Raw genomic sequence first — 23,529 nt, forward strand, 5'->3', positions numbered from 1 at the left:
TTGGCCAGCAAACTCGCCTGACCTGAACCCCATAGAGAATCTATGGGGCATTGCCAAGAGAAAGATGAGAGACATGGAACTGAACAATGCAGAAGAGCTGAAGGCCGCTATTGAAGCATCCTTGTCTTCCATAATACCTCAGTAGTGCCACAGGTTGATAGCTTCCATGCCACGCCACATTGAGGCAGTAATTGCTGCAAAAGGGGCCCAAACCAAGTACTGAGTACATACGCATGCTTATACTTTTCAGAGGTCCAATATTGATCTATGTACAATCCTTGTTTTATTGATTGCATGTAATATTCTAATTTTCTGAGATGGTGGATTTGGGATTTTCATGAGCTGTAAACCATAATCATCACAATTATGACAAATCACGGCTTGAACTATCTTGCTTTGCATGTAATGAGTCTTATCTCATATATTAGTTTCACCTTTTAAGTTGCATTACTGAAATAAATGAACTTTTGCACGATATTCTAATTTTTCTAGTTTCACCTGTACATTTTTCGAGTTTCACCTGTTTATTGCAGAGTGTAACTATTAAGAAAACACTTCAATTAACCCAGCGCTACCTATTCAAGTTTCCTATGGCAAGAACGGCTGGATATAAATCAAAATAACAAAAACAGCAATGTGTTCGATATTTTTATTCATTCTTGAATCTAGATGTATCACCAAGTTTATAATTTATAAAGCCAGGCTTCTATTTAACTTTACATTTTATCTGAAGTTATGCCTTAGCTCTGGCACCTGCTAATTGTTCTATATTGATAAAATGCTTATTGGTTCTTGCATCCTTTTGGGGAATATGAGAATTGATAAGAATTTGGGTTTTATTTTCAAGACAGTTAATAGGAAAGGGGCCATGGTATAACTGACAGGATAACGTTTAGCAGGCTGCCTGGCAGAAAAGTGATATTAAATTGCTATAATTTGGAAATGTCCCAATGACAGATGTACACAATGATCTTCTTGTGTTTCCGCTCTTGGCGCATTTATCAGGTGCCTTGTCATGTTCTCTTTTTGAAATAAAGAACAGATTTATGTAGGTAAAGCATTTTAAAAGATTTGATAGCTTTGAATGCTAAAAAAAAAAAGAGGCATGCATTTTTGCCAAAGAGATTTGCCAGCTCTTTCATAGCTCCCCTGAATACTTTCCAAGAAGTCCTTCCTGACGGTATTTTTTCTTAATGTGTTTTTTTTTATTATTTACTAGAAATAGAAATCATGGAAATTCATATAATGCAAATGTTTGTTTCAACTAAAGCATGTTATGAGGGATGGGCAGGATGAAGAATAATAGAAACATTAAAATCTAAATCAAAAGGAGCTTCAGTTTTTTGGCTGAACTATCACAAACTATAACTACAAAATTTTGAAGAATTGTTTAGCAACATTCTTTATAATACCCTTCATAATAAACAATGTTTTTGGTGCTTTATCATTGACTGCATTGTACATGGATAAAATCTATTAAAAGAAATGTTTGTGTAAATCAATGAATTGCAACAATATTGTGATTTTGTTCCCACGTTGCAGGAATCTTGCAAACCAAGTCCTCCTCAGAAGCCTTTGCCTGCTAATCCTCAGAACAAAGCTGTACAGTTTAAACCTAGTTCTAGGACAACGTTTGAGCTTCCAAAACCTATGCCTCAAATTGCTCCTGTCAGGTTAGTTTGGTTATCTCTTATTCTGTTTCACACTGAACTCTTAATGGAAGCCATCCAAGTAAGATTTTATGAGCACTTTGATGCACAAAGCGGTTTAATTTTGCAATAAACACGTCACGTGAAAAATCAACTTCAGTATAAACCGATCCATCGCAGACTGGGACTATGCAGTATTAAAAAACTTCCTTTTCTCTGCCCTGAATCTTGACTATTTAATTTAGCAGGTTTTAATACTGTGAAAAAAAACTATTTCTTGTCTCATTCCCCAAATCATAATTTTAACACTTTTAACGTAAGTATAATCTTTATTGTCATTGTACTTAAATACAACGAAATTGGTTCATGTAGGCTAAAGAGATAAAACTGTCTCAACTCTTCATTGGTCTAGAGATGTATGTATGTATGTATGTATGCATGCATATGCATGTGTATATATATATATATATGTGTGTGTGTGTGTGTGTGTTGTATTTGTGCTGATAAATAAATAAAGGGGGACTAGTATAGATCTATTTCAAGCTATTTAGCTCTCATCAGCTAGCCATACCCCTACTGGGATTCGAACCTGGGCTGTATTACATATTAGGCAGATGTTTTAACCACTAAGCCACAAGGTTCTCCTCCTTTATCAGCTGAGCCAGGGAAATAGGTATGTATTTAGTGTCACAACCCCTGGTATGCCTAAATATGGGAGGAAGCCTACTGTTTCCTTTCTCTATCGGCTCGTCACAAGAGACCATCCAGACAGAAACCCAATAATATATATGTGTGTGTGTGTATTATAAGTCATGTAAATTTCAAAAGTAAAATATAATTGAAAGACATTAGAAATGAAAGACATCACACCCAAAATTCTATCAAAGAGATCTTTTAAGCAATTTCTATAATAGGTGGGGAGGAAACCAATCTAAGTGCAATTATTCCAAAGGGTCGCCAACAAACAATATCTCCTGCTCTGTAGCTGCCACCCTCACCTCCCCACAGTGCGAAAACTGCAAGCTGCTTCTCCCAGATCATTTTGGTCAGGCTGATTCTAGCTGAAGATTATGAAGATAATCTGCTCCCGAGCTCAAGACCCTATAGGTTAAAAGCAAGAGTTTAAATTGCATTCAAAAGCTGATTGGTAATCAGTGCAAGAACTGTAGTACAGTGCAATGTGGTCCTGCCAGATATTCTGGGCCATTTTAAAGTAACCCCAACTAGGACCTATGAAGGTAATCCAAATAAGGCCATGAGCTGCTGTTGCAGCAGTCTCTTGTTCTGGCTTCAGCTGCGCACATGCACACACACACATACACACACATCTGCAGCCTCCTGAAATTACATTTGACGTTACAGATGGTTGGGCTTCAAAAAAAGTGGTCCAATATATCTACGTGACCTGAAACTATTGCACGCCTATCCCTATAAGTAGCAACTGTTTGATTTATTTAATAAGTAAATGTCTTAGTAATTCCCAATTTTCACGTATTTATTTTGTCCTTTTTCTCCCTTAACAGGCCTGCACCCAAACCTCCACTTCACGTGCCTAGGCCCTGCAATGCTGCCTATATGAAATGAAATGGTGGGGAGGGATGAACACCATCTTTATTCTGAAAAAATAGAAGTTTGCACTATTTTTCAGCTGGAAATTAATATTTTTATATCAACCCAATTGAATGTTTAATGTTCTGCATCCCATTGTTTTAAGAACTCTGAGCTACTGCCTTTGGTGCTATAGTGTGTGAAGGTGGTTTGCGTCCTCGCTCAGGTACTAATAAATTATTAATTTATACTGATATTTATTACAGTGCAGAGCACTGTAGTAAATATTATTTCATCATAATCAAGTTTTCCTAGGATGGAAGCCATTTTTATGATGTTTAAGCAGTTTTGAACCACCCTTCATTTTAAATTTCACAGCAGGCTATATACCACCTCTCAAGTGTTCGTTGTTCCTTTTAGATCTATTCTATGCAGGATGCTGACTAGGACTGAAATAAAATTGCTGAGCTCAAGGGACCAATGGAAGTTCAAATACAGTTATATCTTTTGTTGTTTGCCAAAATCTGGAGGCAAAATTTAATTTGGGGGGGTACAATTTACTGGAAGATGAAGTAAACAACTGCCAATGCTGTTCCTATTGATATTCCATTAGAAAGATGGAAAAATACTATTTACAAAAATCAAGAGATACTGTGAGATTTTTCTCATAATTTGAAAGCTTATAGTAAGCAAAGGCAACCAAAAATTCACTGTGATTACGCATGTATCAAATGGACATCCAATCTACCTCTAGTGAACTGTGCATATGCAACATAACCATTTTTGGAGCAAATAATACAAAATGTGATTTGTGCAAAACTCATCTCCATCATCATGGTACATATCCACGTTAAATATACACTGAATTATCTCTTGAGGCTTAAATACCTATCCCAAAAATCAGCAGTTTTATCCAGTACCCAGAATCCATTTTCAAGTGTAACAGAGTCTCAGGATTATTTCTTATTAAGTATTTATTTCAGTTCTATATTAGTCACCTGTTCCAGAATTACAATGGGTTAGAGAAATCTTCAGATAAATTGTACTAACACAAGTAATTTCTTCTTTGTAATACACAAAAATAGTTAGCCATAACTGTATATCCTAACTCACTGTACTGTAATGTTAAACGCCTGTTTTCCAAGAGTGTATAGATTTTCAAATAGCTTTTACAGTACTGTAATATTGAAGACCATTTTAATTAGAAATGGTGTGAAATTTCTATCGTAATGCCTTTTTCAAACTTTTCAATCTTCTCAGTGTATCTGTATGTGTACGAGTATACATATATAAACATCTGCATGCACACAATGCCCGTGAGGTTCACACTTTGATGATTGGTTTCCATCAATACAGCACAAGGTGCTTGTCCTTTTCTTACTCTGTGGTGCAACAGACCACATAGCCACAAAACGTAGAGACAGCTTTATAGTTCCATAACACCCAGTTCAGATGCGTACTTACCATTTATACGATGTTTTCATGTGCAGAATAACAAGTAACTCAGCACGGGAGAGAAGTTTCACTTTTTAAAAATGTATTACTGTAGCAGTCATATTTCAAAAACATGTTTCTTACAAATAGCTGTGCGCAGTAACAAAAATGTATTGTTTCATACTAAAAGGGGGGGGGGGGAATCAACCCAGTAAAATGTTTTGTGAAAACCCATTAAAGTTGGTTTGAGTACAGTGTTTAGCATTTACAAAGACTAGATTCCTATAGAGGTACTGTTTTGAGTTAAGCTACCATATTTAGATTGAAAAGCAGCAGACGGCTAGATGGCAACAAAGAGACAGTCAACTCGTTGTTGTTGCAGTAACACAATGGTAATAGACACGTGACTCTGCCGTGACATCACTTTTAACTCTTCACCTCCATATGTCCACTGATTTTATAAAAATAATGTAATCAGTTTTTATATCAGGCTGTTGCCTGCCAAGAAATTTAAAGAATTCAACACTTAGATTTCTGAGAGAGAAGTCAGTCATTTCCAATTTGCCTGCCTAAAAATTATTGAATTTCCCATGCCTCTCTATATAAATGTGAGCTCTTTTATCTGCCGTCTCTTTACAGTCAAAAAGTCTGTACCATTTATTTTCTCCCCTGCTAACTAGCCAAACAGCAATTCAAGGCTTATTTCATTAGCAGCATGAATTACTGACCTACCATCTAAAGGATAACAGCAGCTGGGAAGCCTAAGATAAATGTATTTGTCCTTGGTTTAGCAAGTTTATAAAAAATAACTGCATTTTTTATTGACAGAGCTACATTTATTTTTTTCCTTTCTCTTAAAAATACTTAACCAATTGAATTCCTATATTTTACGTCTTTCCTCTTATTATAAATTGACCAATAATATCATCTGTTAATACATAAAACTGCTTCCAGTTCTCAGATCTTTGGGTCATTCCAGTTGTATATGCAATATACTATTTACCAAAGTCACTAATCTTTGCTTCCTAGTAGAGAGAACGAGCACCAAATGATTTTCATTTCTTTTTTGGTGCATAATTTAACTTTTCCAATTATTATGCTCTGTATCTAGGCAACAAGAGCAGTAAAGCCTATGAAGAAACCAGGTAAAAATATCCATATCTCAAAATAAAGCAAAATGGGATTATCTAGAAAACAATTTGCTTTATAAACCTTGCATATGTTACAATGTAATAATTGATATTTTAATTTATAAGGCATTTGGAAAATATTAATGTCATATTTATGCTAAGTAGGAAGAGTTATTGATGACTGTAGAATTGTTTTTTAAAATAAGATTTGGCAAGTGCTATTAGGATTCTTTGTATCTTCTGCCTCTTAAATCGTTATAGGTTTTCTGAGAGTTGACCCTCCGTTCTCCATGAAAATTAATTGCATTTGACTATCACTCAAAATAAATTTGTAATTGCTTATTAAAAAGATATTTATTCATCCAGCAAGAATCCCAGGAAGAGACTGCCTATAAAAAATAGTAGAAGCAAAACTATTTAAGAGATATAACCTTCAGTTAGAAGACACTATGAGTTTGAGTTTTATTTCATTTGTATGCCGCCCTTTTCCCTGAGGGGACTCAGGGCGGCTCACAGCTCAAAAAGGGAAGGGGGGATACAAACAGTTTAACAAGACATAGTTAAAAAGCACAACAATCATACCATTCAGGATAGGGGCAACGAATCTTTAGCCCCAGGCCTGTCGGAACAGCCAGGTTTTAAGGGCTTTGCGGAAGGCCTGGAGGGTGGTGAGGGTACGAATCTCCACGGGGAGTTCGTTCCAGAGGGTCGGAGCAGCCACAGAGAAGGCTCTCCTCCGGGTAGTCACCAGTCGACACTGGCCGGCAGATGGAATTCGGAGGAGGCCTAGTCTGTGGGATCTAATTGGTCTAGTGGAGGTAATTGGCAGTAGGCGGTCTCTCAAGTACCCAGGTCCAATACCATGAAGGGCCTATGCATTCTTAGTGCCCCAATCTAACAGGTGTTGTAGACCTGTGGTTATGTACTGGATGAGAAATAATTCTGTATTGGTTAACAGTTAATATTAGGCCTCACTTGTGCAATGTGCATAACTTACGTTAGGCAGGGGTCAAATGCATATCACAACCAAAAACAGCAGATGATCCAGTCAATTGGATCTTATCTAGCATTTATATGTGAAAAGAAACACAGTTCTATGCGTCTGTTACTAAGTACATTATTCTTTGTCACAAAAGGACGTGTCAATAAAAGTATTAGTAAACTTAAGAGCATCTTTTTCATAATTACAACAAAGCATATCAATCATTTTAACTTTACAGCTAGAGTTGTAACATTGCTATTCCATGAAACCAGGTCTTCCTTCTTCATTTCTCAATAGGGTATTTGTAGACATCATCTTGACCAAAGTAGGTGCCTAACCCAATCTGTGATGTTTTCAATGGATGGCAGCAGAGCCATCCATCATGGCTTTGTTGAGCCGAGGTGGCGCAGTGGTTAGGGTGCAGTACTGCAGGCCACTTCAGCTGACTGTTATCTGCAGCTCAGCGGTTCTAATCTCACCGGCTCAAGGTTGACTCAGCCTTCCATCCTTCCGAGGTGGGTGAAATGAGGACCCAGACTGTGGAGGCGATATGCTGACTCTGTAAACCGCTTAGAGAGGGCTGAAAGCCCTATGAAGCGGTATATAAGTCTAGCTGCTATTGCTATTGCTGGTCAGCGTTGGGGCATCTTAGGATATGTAGGATATTAAGCCTTATCTTGTTTTTTCGTCTTCCAAACAGTTGGGAACTACTCCAGCTTGAGAGCAAACTTCACGCCATTGGAAGCTGTGCTTTGGGGCGAAATGGGTGGGTGGTGGTTTGGACACGATACTCTCCATACTTGGGAGGTTATGGCTTTAGAAAGAGGCTGTTCTCCAGCACTCATGTTTTCAAAAGATTATTTGGTATGGTCCCGCTGGACTTGTGACATCTAGGAATGATAAATGTGGTAGGATTGATTCCAACATTGTTGTAGCCAATTACGGCCGCTTCACTCTGACTGGAGCAGAGCCAGTTAGAATCCCTGCCTGCACCCTCTATCTGTCTCTCAAATTCTTAAATCAATTCACCTAGTCCGATACAACAGTCAAAGATTGACTGACCAGGTCAGCAGGAAAGTAGACTCTAAGCAGCATTTGGAGAAAGCATGAGCACTGCTGATTTTTTTACGCCTCTGTCGTTACCTCCTTAGTGCAAACATTTTCCTAAGACTGCATAGCTATCGTGTGAGCCCCAGAAAAGCCGGAACATCTTTAAGGTGTTGGCAGGTAGAAGCACCCTCAAACTCTACCTCAGGAGTGTCAAACTCGTGTTGTCACATTGTCATCATGTGACATATTGCAACTTTTCCCCCTTTGCTAAACCGGGGGTGAGCGGGGCCAGCACGTGACACACGTCAGCCTGCACATCGTGAGTTTGACACCCCTGGACTACCTGAACCACATTTTCTACTTTAAATACAATGATTTTATATCCCCATTAATAATTGAGAACTGGTAGGATAATGCTCTTGACTGGTACATAACAAATGCTTATGAACTACTTTTGGAACTACAATTAATGTAAAAAGAAAAAGAAGACTAGACACAGAATGTGTCCAGTTCTGGATACCACAGTTCCAAAAAAAGGATAACAGCAAATTGGAATGAGTTTAAAAGACAAAGATGTTGGAAACTTTGGAAATAAGCTCAATATACAAGTTAAAAGATCTGACGAGAGATAACGGCCAGTCTTCAGACATCTAAAAGGAGGGGTTTATTTTCTACTCCTCCAAAGCATTGGACTGGAACCTGCAAGCGTAAACTTAGAAGGAAGCAGAATTAATAACTTTCAGGTATCTTCAAAGTTAAATCTAAACAGATAATCAATCTGTGATTGTATATTAATTGCATTGAACCTGTTGACTTCCTAGTAAATGAACTATCAGTAAATTAAAAATATTTTTGAAATTAAAGGTAATGCAACAAGAAAAGACAGAGGAGATTTGAAAGCACATGCAGCAATTTTAGGAGTTGCACCTATCCCCAAATAAAGATTTTTATGCTGAATATTTATTGTTCAGACATGTTTGACAAGAAGAAATGGATTGCATGAGATGCAACATGAGTTGCCGTTAGGACTTGTCCTCTGGAACAAAAGATCCTAACACAATTTGTTCTTTACTAGAGGAATAGCAACTGGTGTATAATTTGAAATGTTGATATCATGATCCTTGAAACATTTTTGCATTAAATGAAATTAATTATTCCATTTAATGTGTGTAGGGTTATTTTAACAAAATCATTCTATACACTATAAATGTATATTAGAATTCAATGCATTCATTTTTATGAAATACATGTCTACAATGGTTACAATTATATCTGCTTTATTTGATATACAACATTAAATTACAGTTTGTCTTCTTTCTGTCCAGACTTTATACAGATTATTACAGTATGTCAATAAGTTTCAATATTAGGATACTATATATTCTTTTAAGTATTTTATATCAAATAAATTGTAAATACACATTTAGTTATCTCTTATTTTTTATTTTATTAAATGGTTTTTCAAATTGAGATTTATTGAGGGAATAAATGTTTATTTACTCTGCAGTTCAAATAGTGCATACTTTACAAATCAACATATTTAACTAAGAATAAAGATTTTTACATTTAAGAATTCAATCGTATATAGACTTATTGAGGAATAAATCTCCTTAAAGTCAGTAATTTTTAATGCATTTTGCAGTTATTTAATAAGTATGGCTTCAGAATATTAGGGAAAAAATAGTTAGGCAGCTAAATTTGATCAATTTCTTCTTTGGCAGAGAAGACATCACACTGAGCATTTCTTCTATTGTTCACTTGATAAATAAGACAATATTTGTTGTGTTAAAATTCTATGCAATTCAGAGTGCATAGAGGTTCTAGATCTTCAGAATAAAACATTTAAATCTTCTTGAAAATTATGTTTTATATACTAAACAAATTCTCGGTGCTGATTGCTGTTTTCACATCAAAGATTGAAAGGAAGCTTAGAAATCAACTACTATCCTTTTATCATTCTGAAAAAATATATGAAAATCATCACATCATTTCAATTGCAGGAAGATGAGAAACAATACATTTCTGCTAACAGGTAAGACACTAAGTTAACTTTTATTCAATATGAGGGTCTTAATGGCACAGTTGGGAGTAAAATTAAAATGTAATTACAGCGTTATCAGCCTGAAGCAAGACAAATGTTTATTAAGCTACTGATATTGTTTATGCTATTCATATATTATAATTTATATTGAATATAAATTTGTTGCTGCTGTTAAGATCTTGACTGAGAGAATAATAAATTTCTCAGTCATAGCAATCTTTGCTACTGTGATTGAAATAATGATTAAAGTCATCAGGACAAATGGATTTATCAGACATATTTATTTCTCTGAAGCAGAAAACAGGATTACATAGCAGGAGAAAAATCCATCCCTGGATTTCCTCTGCTGCTTATTGGCTATATCCTGTAGCTATCTACATCTACAGGGATGTTTTGACCTCAGAAAGCCTTAGAAGGATCTCAACTTTTCTCAGCTCTGTACATGAAAATAATTCAGAACAGCTACTGTAGATAGCCACTCTAAATTTATTTCCTCTTATTGCTTTGCAATCAAACTGGAATCCAACATCAACTAAAAAGCCTCAGGCTTCCTATCCCTCCTGCGCAGAGTTGTTGTTAACTTGTTTTATAACACCACCACCACCATATGGGGCTGCTGTTTCTAAAAATCTCCATATGGTGGATGTCATTTATAATGCTGCAGAGAATATTCAAAAGGATGTGAAACAAAGTGTATTAATAAGGGTGAGAGCACTCTTCTTGGAAGGATAGAAGTAGTAATGTCTCTGGGAAGGCTGGACTCAGCTGTTGGAGACTTATCCAGACAATTCACAGACAACAATTTGGCCGACTGTCCCTGAAGCAAAACTCATGTAGAGAAGAACCCCCCCCCCCAAAAAAAAACCTTCAAGCAGCCTAACTGAGCCTACTAGAAGTCAGTTCTGTTTCAGAGTTTTGAAGAGAAGATCAAAACAGCAGAGGTTAACAAAGAGAAATCTAGAGGCAAGACACCTGCTTGATTACTTGGACTTCTAAGTTTGAATCTGTTTTGATTTTTCTCTCCCTAAATCAGTGTTTCTCAACCTTGGCAACTTGAAGATGTCCGGACTTCAACTCCCAGAATTTCCCAGCCAGCGAATGCTGGCTGGGAAATTCTGGGAGTTGAAGTCCAGACATCTTCAAGTTGCCAAGGTTGAGAAACACTGGTCTAGTGTTTGCTTTATGTTACTCATTAATCAGCTCTACACCTTTGTGTCTACAAAAGTCTCTGCCAAAGTGAAACTTGTTCAGGTATCATAATTCAAAATCATAACAATATTTTTAAAAACAGCCACACTGATTCTATTGCATCACACATGGTTTACATTGTAATTGTTAACCTTGACCTGCCCAGAGAAGCTACAGTAGATCTTTACAAGATTAGAAAAGGTTTGGGTTTTAAACTATTTCCTATTTATGTGCTTAATGTTCTATAATCTGATCTATCTTGCATCACTGATCCTTCTATGACAAGATACTTGGAAGGATTCTTTCAGGTTGCTTATTTTAAAGAACAATTGAGGTAAACCCATATCCAATTACCATGGCATAATCTGAATTTAATGAATGGTGTGCTTATGATGTAACATGGAAATTTGGCTCAAATTCTGGGATAAAAGAAGAAGAGCTTTCAAACTGTTTCCAATGTTGGCATCTTTTAAGAATAAATACTAAATGCTAAAGTACAAGATATTCAGTTGAATGAAGTTTGGCTGTAATAGGAATGTTAATTTGTTTTAGCAAATGCAGTTTGAGGCAACAAATTGAATTGGGAGACAAATGAGAATGGGCCAATTATTTTTTCCAACTGTTTCATTTCCATTTTATATCTTCCTGTATTTATCTCTATCCCTTTGTAGAGGCACAAAGGCAACAAGGGGAGGATGTTTTACTGCAAAAATGTTATGAAAAACTTAGACGTAATTATGCTCTTCTAGTTAGAAAGAGCAATCCTGAAGATTAGTATAAAGAGTTATACATTAGAGGTCCAAAGTCTTTTCTGGAACCTCTCAGCAGAAAACTTTTTTTTTCCTAACAGGTATTTTTTTAGCTAGCTCTAGAGGTTATAAAATTCTCCTTTCCCCTGTCTGGAATATGGCACAGCCTCTCCTAGTATACTGATAGTTGGTCCATTTACCTATCTCTATTTTCTTTCTTTGACATCAGATCCAAAATTGGACAATTGAGGTTTTAAACAAATTTTTATGAGCTACAGTATATATGGCAGTTTCAAGTTTGAATCTCCTCCATGCTTGGTCTTCCTTCTCCCTGCCCCAGATAATGAAATTTGTCTTATTCTATAGTCATAGAGTGATCTCTCTAAGCCCATAAGTCTGTAACTTAAACTGCATTGCATTTCATAAAGCAAAACAAAATATAGGTAGAAAATATGCCTACATTTTATGAGTAGGTTTTAGACTCAAATGTCTGTGAAAAAAACCGATAGTATTTCTTCCATTGGCTTTAGGATATAGGAAGAAAAATGGCTATGAATCCATTCCTACTGAGTTCATTCGATCAAAATAATTATTGAATCCAAATGGAAATCCCAGTAGATTTCTAATGGCTTGGGGAATGTCAGGCTTTAACAGAAATATTAGAAATGTAGCTGGTTACATTGGCTCTCACCTTTAAACAGGAATATAGTATTTGGAGAACACTCTACATATAGATACAAATTCAGTTTGGCCATGTAAGAACAAATTATTTTTTTTCAATCAAAAAACATTGATTTTTTTATTAACAATTTACAATTGCAAATTGTATTTTACAATACAATTCCAAACATCTAACCAGAATTTCCATTTAAGTTCAATGAAATATATTCAGCGAGGTCTGAACAGTCTAATGCCCTAAAAGAGCATCCCAATGAATGTTCACAAAGAAATAAATCCCACTATTATATAGTCAATAGTATACTCTCAGTCTTAAATGTCTGTTAGGATTGCATGCTTTATTATGGGGACTGTGATTTGTGCTTCAAGTGCCTCTCTATATAAGGCCAAGTTACAACTACTAAACTCCTGCATGATGTAAAGCTGCACTAGCCTTAACTACTCAGAATTATACGAGCAGTCGTTAGGATTATGTTCAAGATCCTGACCATGAGCTATTTCCTACTCTGTCAATTGCTATTCTCAATGTGTTCCATTGCAGAAAACCTGTTACGCTAAAACCTTGCACTGCAAATCTCTGGCATTGGTTGCTTTGATAAACTGGTTGTTACAGTTTGCCATTGGCTGCTTGATTCTTGAAAAAAAAACAGAGGATCCAGGTAACTGGGGGAGGGGGGCAGCGGGAATAAGCATATGATAGGAGCAGAGTGATTTAATTTTTTTTTTTTTTTTGCTATGTCCTAGATATATATCTTCAATAGCATCTACTTTCCGAGCAGAAAATGTTTTCATTGACATTAAATAGGATCATGGTTGATAAGAGAGTTAAAAGTGCCCAGATTCCATAGTTCCTATCCAGCTAGTGAAAAATTCAAGCGGGACATATCATGTGACAAACTCCACATTGAGCTGTGATAATTGTAACTAGCATTTGAGTTTTAAAATCAATCTCCAAAGGATAAAAGAACATAGTATTACTATAAAAAACATCATTAAAGAAAGACCATTTTAAAATTCAGATAAATGTAAAATGCCAGAGAAAATCCTCAAGAAGGAAACATTTTAATCAAACTGTCCAAGAATGATTTTTAAAAACCTTACAGGAAAAAGGAAAACAAGCAAAAGTCAATCTTCATAGTCTCACCTTCCTGGGAAAAACAAAGATTAAGATGCACTTTCTTCAAATAACAGGGAAGGGGTAGATCCAAGATCAACAGCTGTATTGCTTAATTGATTTTTCTTTTCTTCTATTATTGAAACCACACTCTTAAAAAAAGGAAAAAAATAGCAAGTTAATCACCAGAGGATAAAGAATGTTTAAAAAACTAGAAATGATTAATTCAAGAAAGATAGATTCCTACCTGTCTGTTCAAGCCTTTGGCCATGTCCAGAGCATCCTTACCAAACTGAAAAATAACAACATCAAACAAATGACACATTCAACTTACTCTTTATATACTATGTAGGTAGGTATTGTATGCAGAGAGAAAGAAATATAATACCTCATTTTTAATATCAGGATCTGCTCCCTTCTCTAATAATAATGCAACCAAATCTTCATGATTATTTAAAGCTGCCACCTATAAGGCAAGGAAAGAAAGAAAGATAAGTCGTTTAATATTACATGTTTTTCAGTAACTGGAGAACTTACTGGGGGTTTTTTTGCACAAGACAAAATACATACTAAATGCCACTTGCATATAAACACTCTCTGAATCTCATATGCTGTTTGTCTTTTGCAATGAAAATATGCAAAGGTGGTAATGTGTTGAAAATAAATATGTTCATTGAATAAGATCTTACATGAGGGATTCCTTCAATTTCTTACGTAGCAAATTTGTGATCTGAAAAGTACTCAAAGAATCTACTGACAAACTCTGTATTGTTATCTTTCAATCAGAATAGAGCTGAAAGGGACCCACTGTTCAAGCAGGAGACCATATACCATTTCAGATAGGTGACTGTTCTGACCCCCTCCTCCATTCAGTAACAAAAGCCGAGACAAGCGTAAAATGGAATGTCCTTTAATTAGCAAGTCCAGACTCTCGGTGGCTGAAAGTCAAATAAACAAACCGATAAGGACCTTGGCAGCAAGTCCGACAAACCTTGGCAGCAATGCAAACAAACTCTGGCAGCAATCCAGCCTGCCAAGTTCGTTTCTCTTTAGTCCCAAACGTTGACTTCTGCAAGAAGGGCGTGGCACAAGCAGTCTCTTTTATAGTCTGGAGAGGAGCCTAATGACCATCAGCTGAGAGTAATTACTTCCTGTAATTACGTAGTTGTTCTTGACTCAGGGTAGCCCTTCGACGGCGTGCATCCCGGAACAACTCACAGTTGGTTTCTGGATCACTCTCTCTTGTCTCCTCCCCACTGATCCAAGGCTCAGGCACCACCTGGTGGCTAACCAGTCTCTCTGCACCCTGCTCAGAGTCGGAACCCTGTCCAGGGTCCTCCACATCCTCCAAGGCCGACTCATAGGGCCCCTCGCGGTCGAAGTCTGGTGGCAGCTCCAACGGCTCCTGCCGGGCCACAACAGGTGACTGTCAATCTTTTCTTAAAAGTGACAACGTACCTATAACTTCTGAAGGCAACTTCTGTTCCACTGGTTAATTGTCCTCACTGTTAGGAACTTTCTCCTTAATTCCAGATTGTTTCTCTCCTAGATTAGTTTCCATCCACTGTTTCTTGTCTTGTTTTTGGTGCTTTGGGAAATACGTTGACCACCTCTTCTTTGTGGCAGCCCCTCAAATATTGGAATACTGCTATCATGTCACCCCTTAATCCTTCTTTTCTCTAGACAGGCCATATCCAATTCTTGCAACTGTTCTTCATATGTATTTGTCTCCAGGCCTTTAATCATTTTAGTTGCTCTTCTTTGCACTTTTTCCCAAGTCTCAGTATCTTTTTTTCTAATGTGGTGACCAAAACTGGATGCAGTATTCCAGTATGGTCTTAGTAAGGCTTTATAAAGAAGTACTAAATGTTGCTGAAATACTTACCTATGCAGGTATGTACCTAATGTCACTAGAAATTGAGACCATTACATTGGACTTGACTTTTTGGTGAGGCTTTATTTAACTTTTTGGTGAGGCTTTATTTATTTATAGCCAATTTCCAAATGGATTTTTTTCTTCATAAACTTCTCATCAATTGCCATTTCTTTTTTGTTGTTTATATTCCAAAATTGTTTCTCTGCATAAAGTTTCCCTCACAGAAAAGATTCAAAAGAAATAGAATTCTCCAGAGAACAAATACACAACTCTCTTTCTCTTCAGTGAAAATCAGTGTTTGCATTTTGTCAATAAATGCTGTTATATAAGGACAACTGAGATAATAAAGGCATTACCTAATATTAAAATGTTATTCTAGAAAAATCAACAAGATTTCTTCCTTTTCTGCCTTGGGCATAAGCACAGTATCATATTCTCGACTGCTGCTTGTTCTATTGCCTTTCAATTTTGTGTTTCTGCCAAAGACAGATAGAAAGGCAAGAATGGCCAATTTCCTGCATAAAAAACAGGCCAGCAGCAGAATGAGACAGCTTGTCACAGCGAATTTACTACGGCCAACTCGCCATGAAACAACTTAACAATTCTACTTAATTATTTAAAATAAAAAAATATTTTAATTTTTACCACTCACATTTCATTCTGTTCCCCCTTTTTTACTTTCTTTAGTGATTCTATTCCATCACTTCTTTGATATGAATAACTCTTGTCCTGCAGTGAATTGTCTTGTGGCAAGTTGGGTGCGGCAAATTATCATAGTCGGCCAGCAGACCCGATAGCATGAAAGTCTTCAGATTTTATTGTGGCAAATTTGGTCACTCAATAAAAAAACTGAACAGAAATCATTAATGTGTTTTCTTGTTGAATATGAGTATTTCCAAATACACTGATTCCATTTACATGTTCTCTTTGTAGTATACGTTTAAAACATATGTACCTATGTTCCTAAAAATGCAATTTGCAAGATCATTATAACTCATCTATTCTCCAGCAACTGAGAATATATAAGTATATTGAATTCCACAGCTTTCTAAAAATTCTGTCGATAGTTTTATAGAGGTAGTAAAATAAGCCTCTATAGGAGGGAACTAGATATAAATTAGCAATCAGAATTTGGCAGTATTATAGTGTATAGGCTTCCTCTTCCCCACATCATTAAAGTACCATCCCAAACACCTATTTTTAAGTGCAGAAAAATACTTGCTCACTATGTTGATTGGGGTAAAAACATGATAGAGTGCCTTTTGATCTTTATAACATCTACAAATGCAGTGGCTCAGAAAGATGAATTTTCAATAAGGAATAAGAAGCTTCATCCCATTAAAGAAATATCTGAACCTACTCAGACTATTCTATTTCATGCAATAAACCAGAAAAACTGATTTTGATATAAAATGCCTTGGTAGGAGAAATCTAAGAGGAAATGAAGTCATGTTTTGAAAATGCCTTGAGCTTGGTAATGGTAAGAAATAATGTTCTGATTCAGGCATAGATTATGTTCCTACAGACAAATAGAAATAATACATGATATCTGGCAGGCTTTCCACCCATGTTTATACAAATATAGACTGAACAACTACCATCCAAATTTCCCCAGATATTTGGGTCAGAAGGTTAAGTTTGTTCTGCTCCTGTTGAAGGTTTTGTTTTGTTCTGATGAGTGAGGATCCTTGCTTTTTCCTAGCAAGGAAAAGGATATTGTCTTTGTGCTTTTAATCATCCAGAATCATCTATGTGAGATGTGCCACCACATAATTCAATAAATAAAATAAATGTTTTTACTTTCACTTTAAAATAAATCTACTGCTTCTTGTATATAATCAAATGGTATGTAAGTATAGAATGATGCAATAGTCATAATAAACAACAAATTTCAAGTGAACATAAATCGACAAATATGCACAAATCAATGCTCATAGTTTAATTCATTGGAAATGTTAAAGATATACAATACTTTCTTTGAAAGTTTTATACCTATCACTGATGACTACTGATACTTAGAACTAATTAGTAATGATACCACACATAGCCACAAACAGTCATGCTGGCTGCCTAATTAAGTATGCAAATTGATATGCTTTAGTTTATTATCTTATTTATGGGACACTCAAACGATCCCATATATTTTAAGATAAATAATAATCCCTCTCCTATTATGAAAAATAAGTTGTAACTGAAAACTACATTTTTCACAGCAGCAAAGGATAACAACATGAAAAAATATAATGTTCAAGCATTTTTCCTGAGCTTGATTAAAATTTGTCCATTGGGTTGCCAGTAAGTCAATGTTTCTTTCCCAAACACAAGTTGATGAACTTAGGAGTTCTGAAACTCTATGAAAGCATATGTAGGGTCATAATCGTATGTGTTATGCAATGATATAATTGTAACAGCTTCTGATGGAAACACGTGCCATAATGTTTCATGATGGACATGTCATAATTTACATCTACCCACACACAAGCACCCACGCTCTACATGGGGCAGCCTTTGAAGAGTATTCGGAGACTTCAACTTGTCCAGAATGCAGCCGCGTGAGCGATTGTGGGTGCACCCCGGTACACCCACGTTACACCTATCCTCCGCGAGCTGCACTGGCTACCGATCGGTCTCCAGATACGCTTCAAAGTGCTAGTCGTAACTTATAAAGCCCTTCATGGTATTGGACCTGGGTACTTGAGAGACCGCCTGCTGCCAATTACCTCCCAAAGACCCGTTAGATCTCACAGGGTCGGCCTCCTCCGGGTTCCGTCCACCAGCCAATGCCATCTGGCTACTACCCGGGGGAGGGCCTTCTCTGTAGCAGCTCCGGCCCTTTGGAATGAACTCCCCGCGGAGATCTGGACCCTCACCTCTCTCCAGGCCTTCCGGAAAGCCGTCAAAACCTGGCTGTGCCGGCAGGCCTGGGGTTGATGAGTTCCCCTCCCCTCTCGACTGGTATGGCTGTGTGATTTTCGTGCATTTTAATTATGTGTACTGTTGTTTATGTTCCCTTTCCCCTTTGAGTTGTTCGCCGCCCTGAGTCCCTCCTGGAGAAGGGCGGCATACAAATAAACCAAATACAATACAATACAATACAATATTCTTGACAGTTGTTAAATATATGCTAAACAGAAAGCTATGGCATTTCACAGACATCACTCTGACTGAGATTTGAATATATGTTCTAAAATAGCCTGCACACCATATCCTTGTGTATGTACACATTTGTATTATCACACATCATTCAGTAGGCTTAAAAACAACCACGTATACAATGTAGCAACATTGTCATTCTAAATAAGAACATCCCAAAATTGTGAAAGGCTATTAGGGGATTCCTACCTCCTGCAGCAGAATTTAAGTACTATCACCGAGAATTCTCTACATTCTATCCATCAGATATGCATGAAATCTAAAACAATAACAGAAGGGTGTGCTCAAGCGGATACAAGAGGAAAGAGCATTCTGCTGTTTTTCTAGACTAAGAAATCTTTTCCGTATTTATAAACCAATACTTTTTTTCTTGGAGACAGGTGATAATCAAGACAGCCCTGGCACATGTGCAGTGCAAAAAAAAAAAGACTTTCTGCAACATTTTGAATTAGGAAGATGATCCATATTTCCGAGCCGAGGTGGCGCAGTGGTTAGGGTGCAGTACTGCAGGCCATTTCAGCTGACTGCTATCTGCAGTTCGGCGGTTCAAATCGCACCGGCTCAAGGTTGACTCAGCCTTCCACCCTTCCGAGGTGGGTGAAATGAGGACCCAGACTGTGGGGGCGATATGCTGACTCTGTAAACCGCTTAGAGAGGGCTGAAAGTCCTATGAAGCGGTATATAAGTCTAACTGCTATTGCTATTCCTTACTTACCTTTGAATTAATTGTGAATTAACATGGATTTAATAGTGAATAATGAAGTGAGGAGTTTGAGACCTAGGAATGTTTGAAACCATTCAAGACCTCCTTATTGAGAAACACTCTAACATGTTACTTAGCAGTACAGCTTACCATCAGAGATGTCTTGCCATCCTTATCTTTTACGTTCACATCAGCTCCAGCATTTATTAAAATTGTGGCTACGTCTGTTTTTCCTGATAATGCACATAATCTCAATAGTGGAGTCCATTCCACGCCAGAATCTCTAGGGTCAACCTGTGGCAGATATAGAAAAGACATACCACAATGTTATTCTGAATAGCGCTTATATCAGTGTTTCTCAACCTTGGCCACTTGAAGATGTCCGGACTTCAACTTCCAGAATTCCCCAGCCAGCCATGCTGGCTGGGGAATTCTGGGAGTTGAAATCCGGACATCTTCAAGTGACCAAGGTTGAGAAACACTGACATATATCTTTTATTTCCTTTTAAGGTTTGCTTTACGCAGTCTTGATCTTTTTGTCTTTAACAACTTTTTCAATCTTTCCTATATTAAACTAATTCAATCTCCTTTCCCCACTATATCCTGCCTCAGAAACTATTTCTTCTATTTTTTTCTCCTGCCAGTTGAACAGTCTCGTTTTACATTTTACTGCCTTTCAGAGTTTTTTATTTCCTAGTGTTCCCCACAGGTGCAGGGCCTACTATTTTGGATCAGTTCATTCATTAATTAAAACAAGAATTGACCAACTAGCTTTACTATCTTTAGCATATCTTTAATTTTAGCATGTATTGTTTTCATTTTCCTTTGTGCAGACAAGAGGGGTATCACTACTGTCATCTCTAGATACAAGAGCATGTTGTTGATAAAAACAGATTAATAAAAGTAACAATAGTAACAATTGGCAAGATCCATGTAATAGTTTAAAAAAACTATATGAATAATAATTTTAACTTACATTTTTAACTTACATTTAACGGTTTATGTAGAATATAATTTAGTAACATGCAATATGAATAAATTATCTAAAGAGGTTTCTTCAGACTGATTATTATCATTCAACTTTAACCTTTGGAGAAGGATGAATGCTCTCAAAATGAGTATTATTCTCAGATTAATTTATATTCTGAGAGGAATTCCAGTTTACGTACCTGGAAAATATTATCAGAAAATAAATTATTAATGTAGAAGATTTTTATGATATTCTTCAATATGAAATATCTTTACAGAAAATGCAATTATCAATTAATGAGGATTTGGTTTTCTGAACCTGGAGCTATATCATCATGCTAACCTATAGTAAAGTATCAAATACCAAAGAGAACATTTGGTATTAATTTTCCGATTTGGGCAACCTTCCTTTTGTTGGACAATATTAGTATCTAAATATACTAAAACTCAATCTCTGGAAACAATTAGGACGCTGAGAAAGTTAGAGCATGTATGGCTAATAAAGAAGGCTTAACTCTTTTTACCTTGCAAATTTATGGAGAAATTGGGAGAAGGGGGGGTGAAATGGAAAAATTGGATGGAAGTGGAGACACCTGAGATGCTAAAAAAAACTTCTTAAATTCTTTAAAACCATATTAGTTTTTATAATAAATCAATACAATATGCAGATGTTAAGAAATGAGTGGAAAAAAGAACTAAAGGCTCCTATATCATCTAGGCAACAGGAAAACATATTAAATTCAATAGCAAGGCTGTCAATGGATCTGAAATTGTAAGTTATACAACAACAACAGCAACAACATAATATTCAGAATTCATTGATCTCTATTACATTTGTATAGAAAGGATCTGTCAAAAACAGCATTTTGTTGGAGATGTAATAAGGATAATGTTTCTTTAAAACATATGTTTCTCCAATATCCTACACTTACCAAGATTTGGGAGAAAGTAATGGATCACATAAATATAACTGTGTGCCAGAAGCTAAAATTTTCAGAGGATACTGTTATTTTGAACTATAAACCTAGTACATGGAATTGATAGCTGGACAACATAAATGGATTCTTTATATCCTTATTATGTCTAAAAGATATTGCAGCATCAGAAAGATAAATGTATGGCTGCATTTATTCAATGGATTGAAAACCTGATTACACTTGCTAATTATGAACAGATTACCCATAGATGTAGACTTTTACAGGCAAGAATAATGAAATAGGGGACTCATTTATACAGAATACAGCAGATTAAAAAAGATTTATTTTAATCTTTGAACATGTGGCATGGATGAAATCTGTGTAATTACATTCTTCAAAGTGCTGCTATTACATTACTGTCGATAAGGTGACTCTGTAATACAAGTATTAACATTAGATGTTGCAAAATTTTAACTCATATGCTAAATGTAATTCCAATTTACATTTTCTAGCATTATATACATGTAGGATAGTGGGAATGCTAGAAAAAAGAACAGAAAAAAGGAATATAGTTCTGAACATGCAAACATAACCTGTGAACAAATTAATTCTAAAATCACCCACAATAATCACCCTGAGAGCCGAGGTGGTGCAGTGGTTAAATGCAGCACTGCAGGCTACTTCAGCTGACTGCAGTTCTGCAGTTCGGCTGTTCAAATCTCACCGGCTCAGGGTTGACTCAGCCTTCCATCCTTCCGAGGTGGGTAAAATGAGGACCCGGATTGTTGTTGGGGGCAATATGCTGACTCTGTAAACCGCTTAGAGAGGCCTGAAAGCCCTATGAAGCGGTATATAAGTCCAACTGCTATTGCTATTAATCGCAGAGCAGTCAAGTACTACAGTACGATGTTACGGTGCCACTGATATTTTGTTGGAAGAATGGCACCTGTTTTTCCTTAAATGCTATTGAATATCAACAGCTATTGTAAAAAGTAAGATTCTAAGGCTGAAAACCCTACACACTTTGGGAAAGTATCCAAACTGATATAAGAAAACTGAATTTCCCCTTCTGACACTAAATCTGAACTCCCACCCCATGCAAAGAAATAAATAAATACAGATTTATTTCCTTAATCCTTAATGCTGAAAGGGACTTTTGGGGAAGAAATGGTGAACTGAAGATAGCTCCACTAAAAGTGGAGCCAACATGTGCAGGCAGAATGAAGAGACTGTTAGTAGACTCTCCTTTCTAGACAAGGAAAGGATCTGGGATAGTCCATACGTACAATTCCATAGAGTTGCTCCTAGCAAGGAAGCCACAAGAGGAGCCTCCAGCAGGATTACAACTCTAGGAGATGAGGGAATAATGATCTTTTTGCTCAAACCTTGATTGGCATCTTCAAAAGGACACTGGATTTGCATGCTTCCTTTTCAAATCACTTTAAAAATTGCTTGTTAACTGTTTCTCTGCTACTAGGAATCTTTGGATTGGCAAGTTTTATAGTACTGAATGTTTTCTTTCATCCTTAGCAAAATAAGTTTGAAATACAAGTTTAAGGACTTAAATATTTTTCTTTTGGAATAAACAGCAAGAGTGATTAGAGCTTTATTTGGAAAAGATGCAAACAGATTAAGGGTATAGATGATATGAAATAAGATTTTTGGATTAATTATGAGAATCTTTCCTATGGGAAAATGCTTTTGTTTTGACTTCTCTTTAAAAAATGATAGACTGAACGTTTGAATATTAGAAAATAGAAAGAATCAGAAGTAATTAAAGATTACTTAAATTTGACTTCATAATACAGAATGGAGCAAAAAATTTAAAATTGGACATAATCAAAGATATTTTTTGAACAATAGACCAAGAAGTTAATTTTAAGAGTGTCTGCCTTTATATGTTTAAAGAGTTTATGGAAGAGGAAATAGTTTCACTGGACAAGATGGAGACTAATATGAAAATGGATATAAAAATGACAACTACAAGAATGATATGGAAAAAATCATATGGAAAAAACCCCAGAGTTACATGAATATTTTTCTATATTTACAAAAGGGATATGTTAAAGCTTTGAAGAATTTTGTGAGAAGGTAAAAAGAAAAAATGAAAAGAAATCAAGCCTTAGGACATTATTTGAAGGAACTAAACATTAAGATTATTAGAAGTAAAACAACGAAATATAAAGTTGGTATATTTAATCAAGGTTAAAATAGATAAGTTGCTATCTCCCTTTAATAATTTTTTTGGTTGATCTGAACTGAATGACAGGCCTTAAGGATTTGTTTGTAGACAAAGATGGAATATGGGAAGATCATTCGTATTTTATGAGGTTGATATGTTACTAAAA

At 36.1% G+C, this 23,529-nt stretch overlaps 2 protein-coding genes across 2 annotated transcripts in view; one reads left to right on the forward strand and one right to left on the reverse strand.

Annotated features, from left to right (window-relative positions):
* The window catches only part of ADAM12 (ADAM metallopeptidase domain 12), a 159,407-nt gene extending 153,126 nt beyond the window's left edge, over positions 1–6,281 (forward strand). Inside the window, 2 exon segments of the mRNA XM_032224824.1 lie at positions 1,543–1,673; positions 3,173–6,281. Of these exon segments, the coding sequence (XP_032080715.1) occupies positions 1,543–1,673; positions 3,173–3,233 (192 nt within the window). The 3' untranslated portion in view covers positions 3,234–6,281.
* Positions 6,282–13,613: 7,332 nt separating this feature from the next.
* The window catches only part of FANK1 (fibronectin type III and ankyrin repeat domains 1), a 35,656-nt gene continuing 25,740 nt past the window's right edge, over positions 13,614–23,529 (reverse strand). The window contains exons 9-12 of the mRNA XM_032225582.1: positions 19,446–19,589; positions 13,952–14,029; positions 13,811–13,855; positions 13,614–13,715 (exon numbers count right to left, since the gene is read on the reverse strand). Of these exons, the coding sequence (XP_032081473.1) occupies positions 13,614–13,715; positions 13,811–13,855; positions 13,952–14,029; positions 19,446–19,589 (369 nt within the window). The remainder of the gene's footprint in view (positions 13,716–13,810; positions 13,856–13,951; positions 14,030–19,445; positions 19,590–23,529) is intronic.

The sequence above is a fragment of the Thamnophis elegans genome, chromosome 10 (genome assembly GCF_009769535.1).
Source record: "Thamnophis elegans isolate rThaEle1 chromosome 10, rThaEle1.pri, whole genome shotgun sequence".
In the NCBI taxonomy this organism is placed as follows: Eukaryota; Metazoa; Chordata; class Lepidosauria; order Squamata; family Colubridae; genus Thamnophis; species Thamnophis elegans.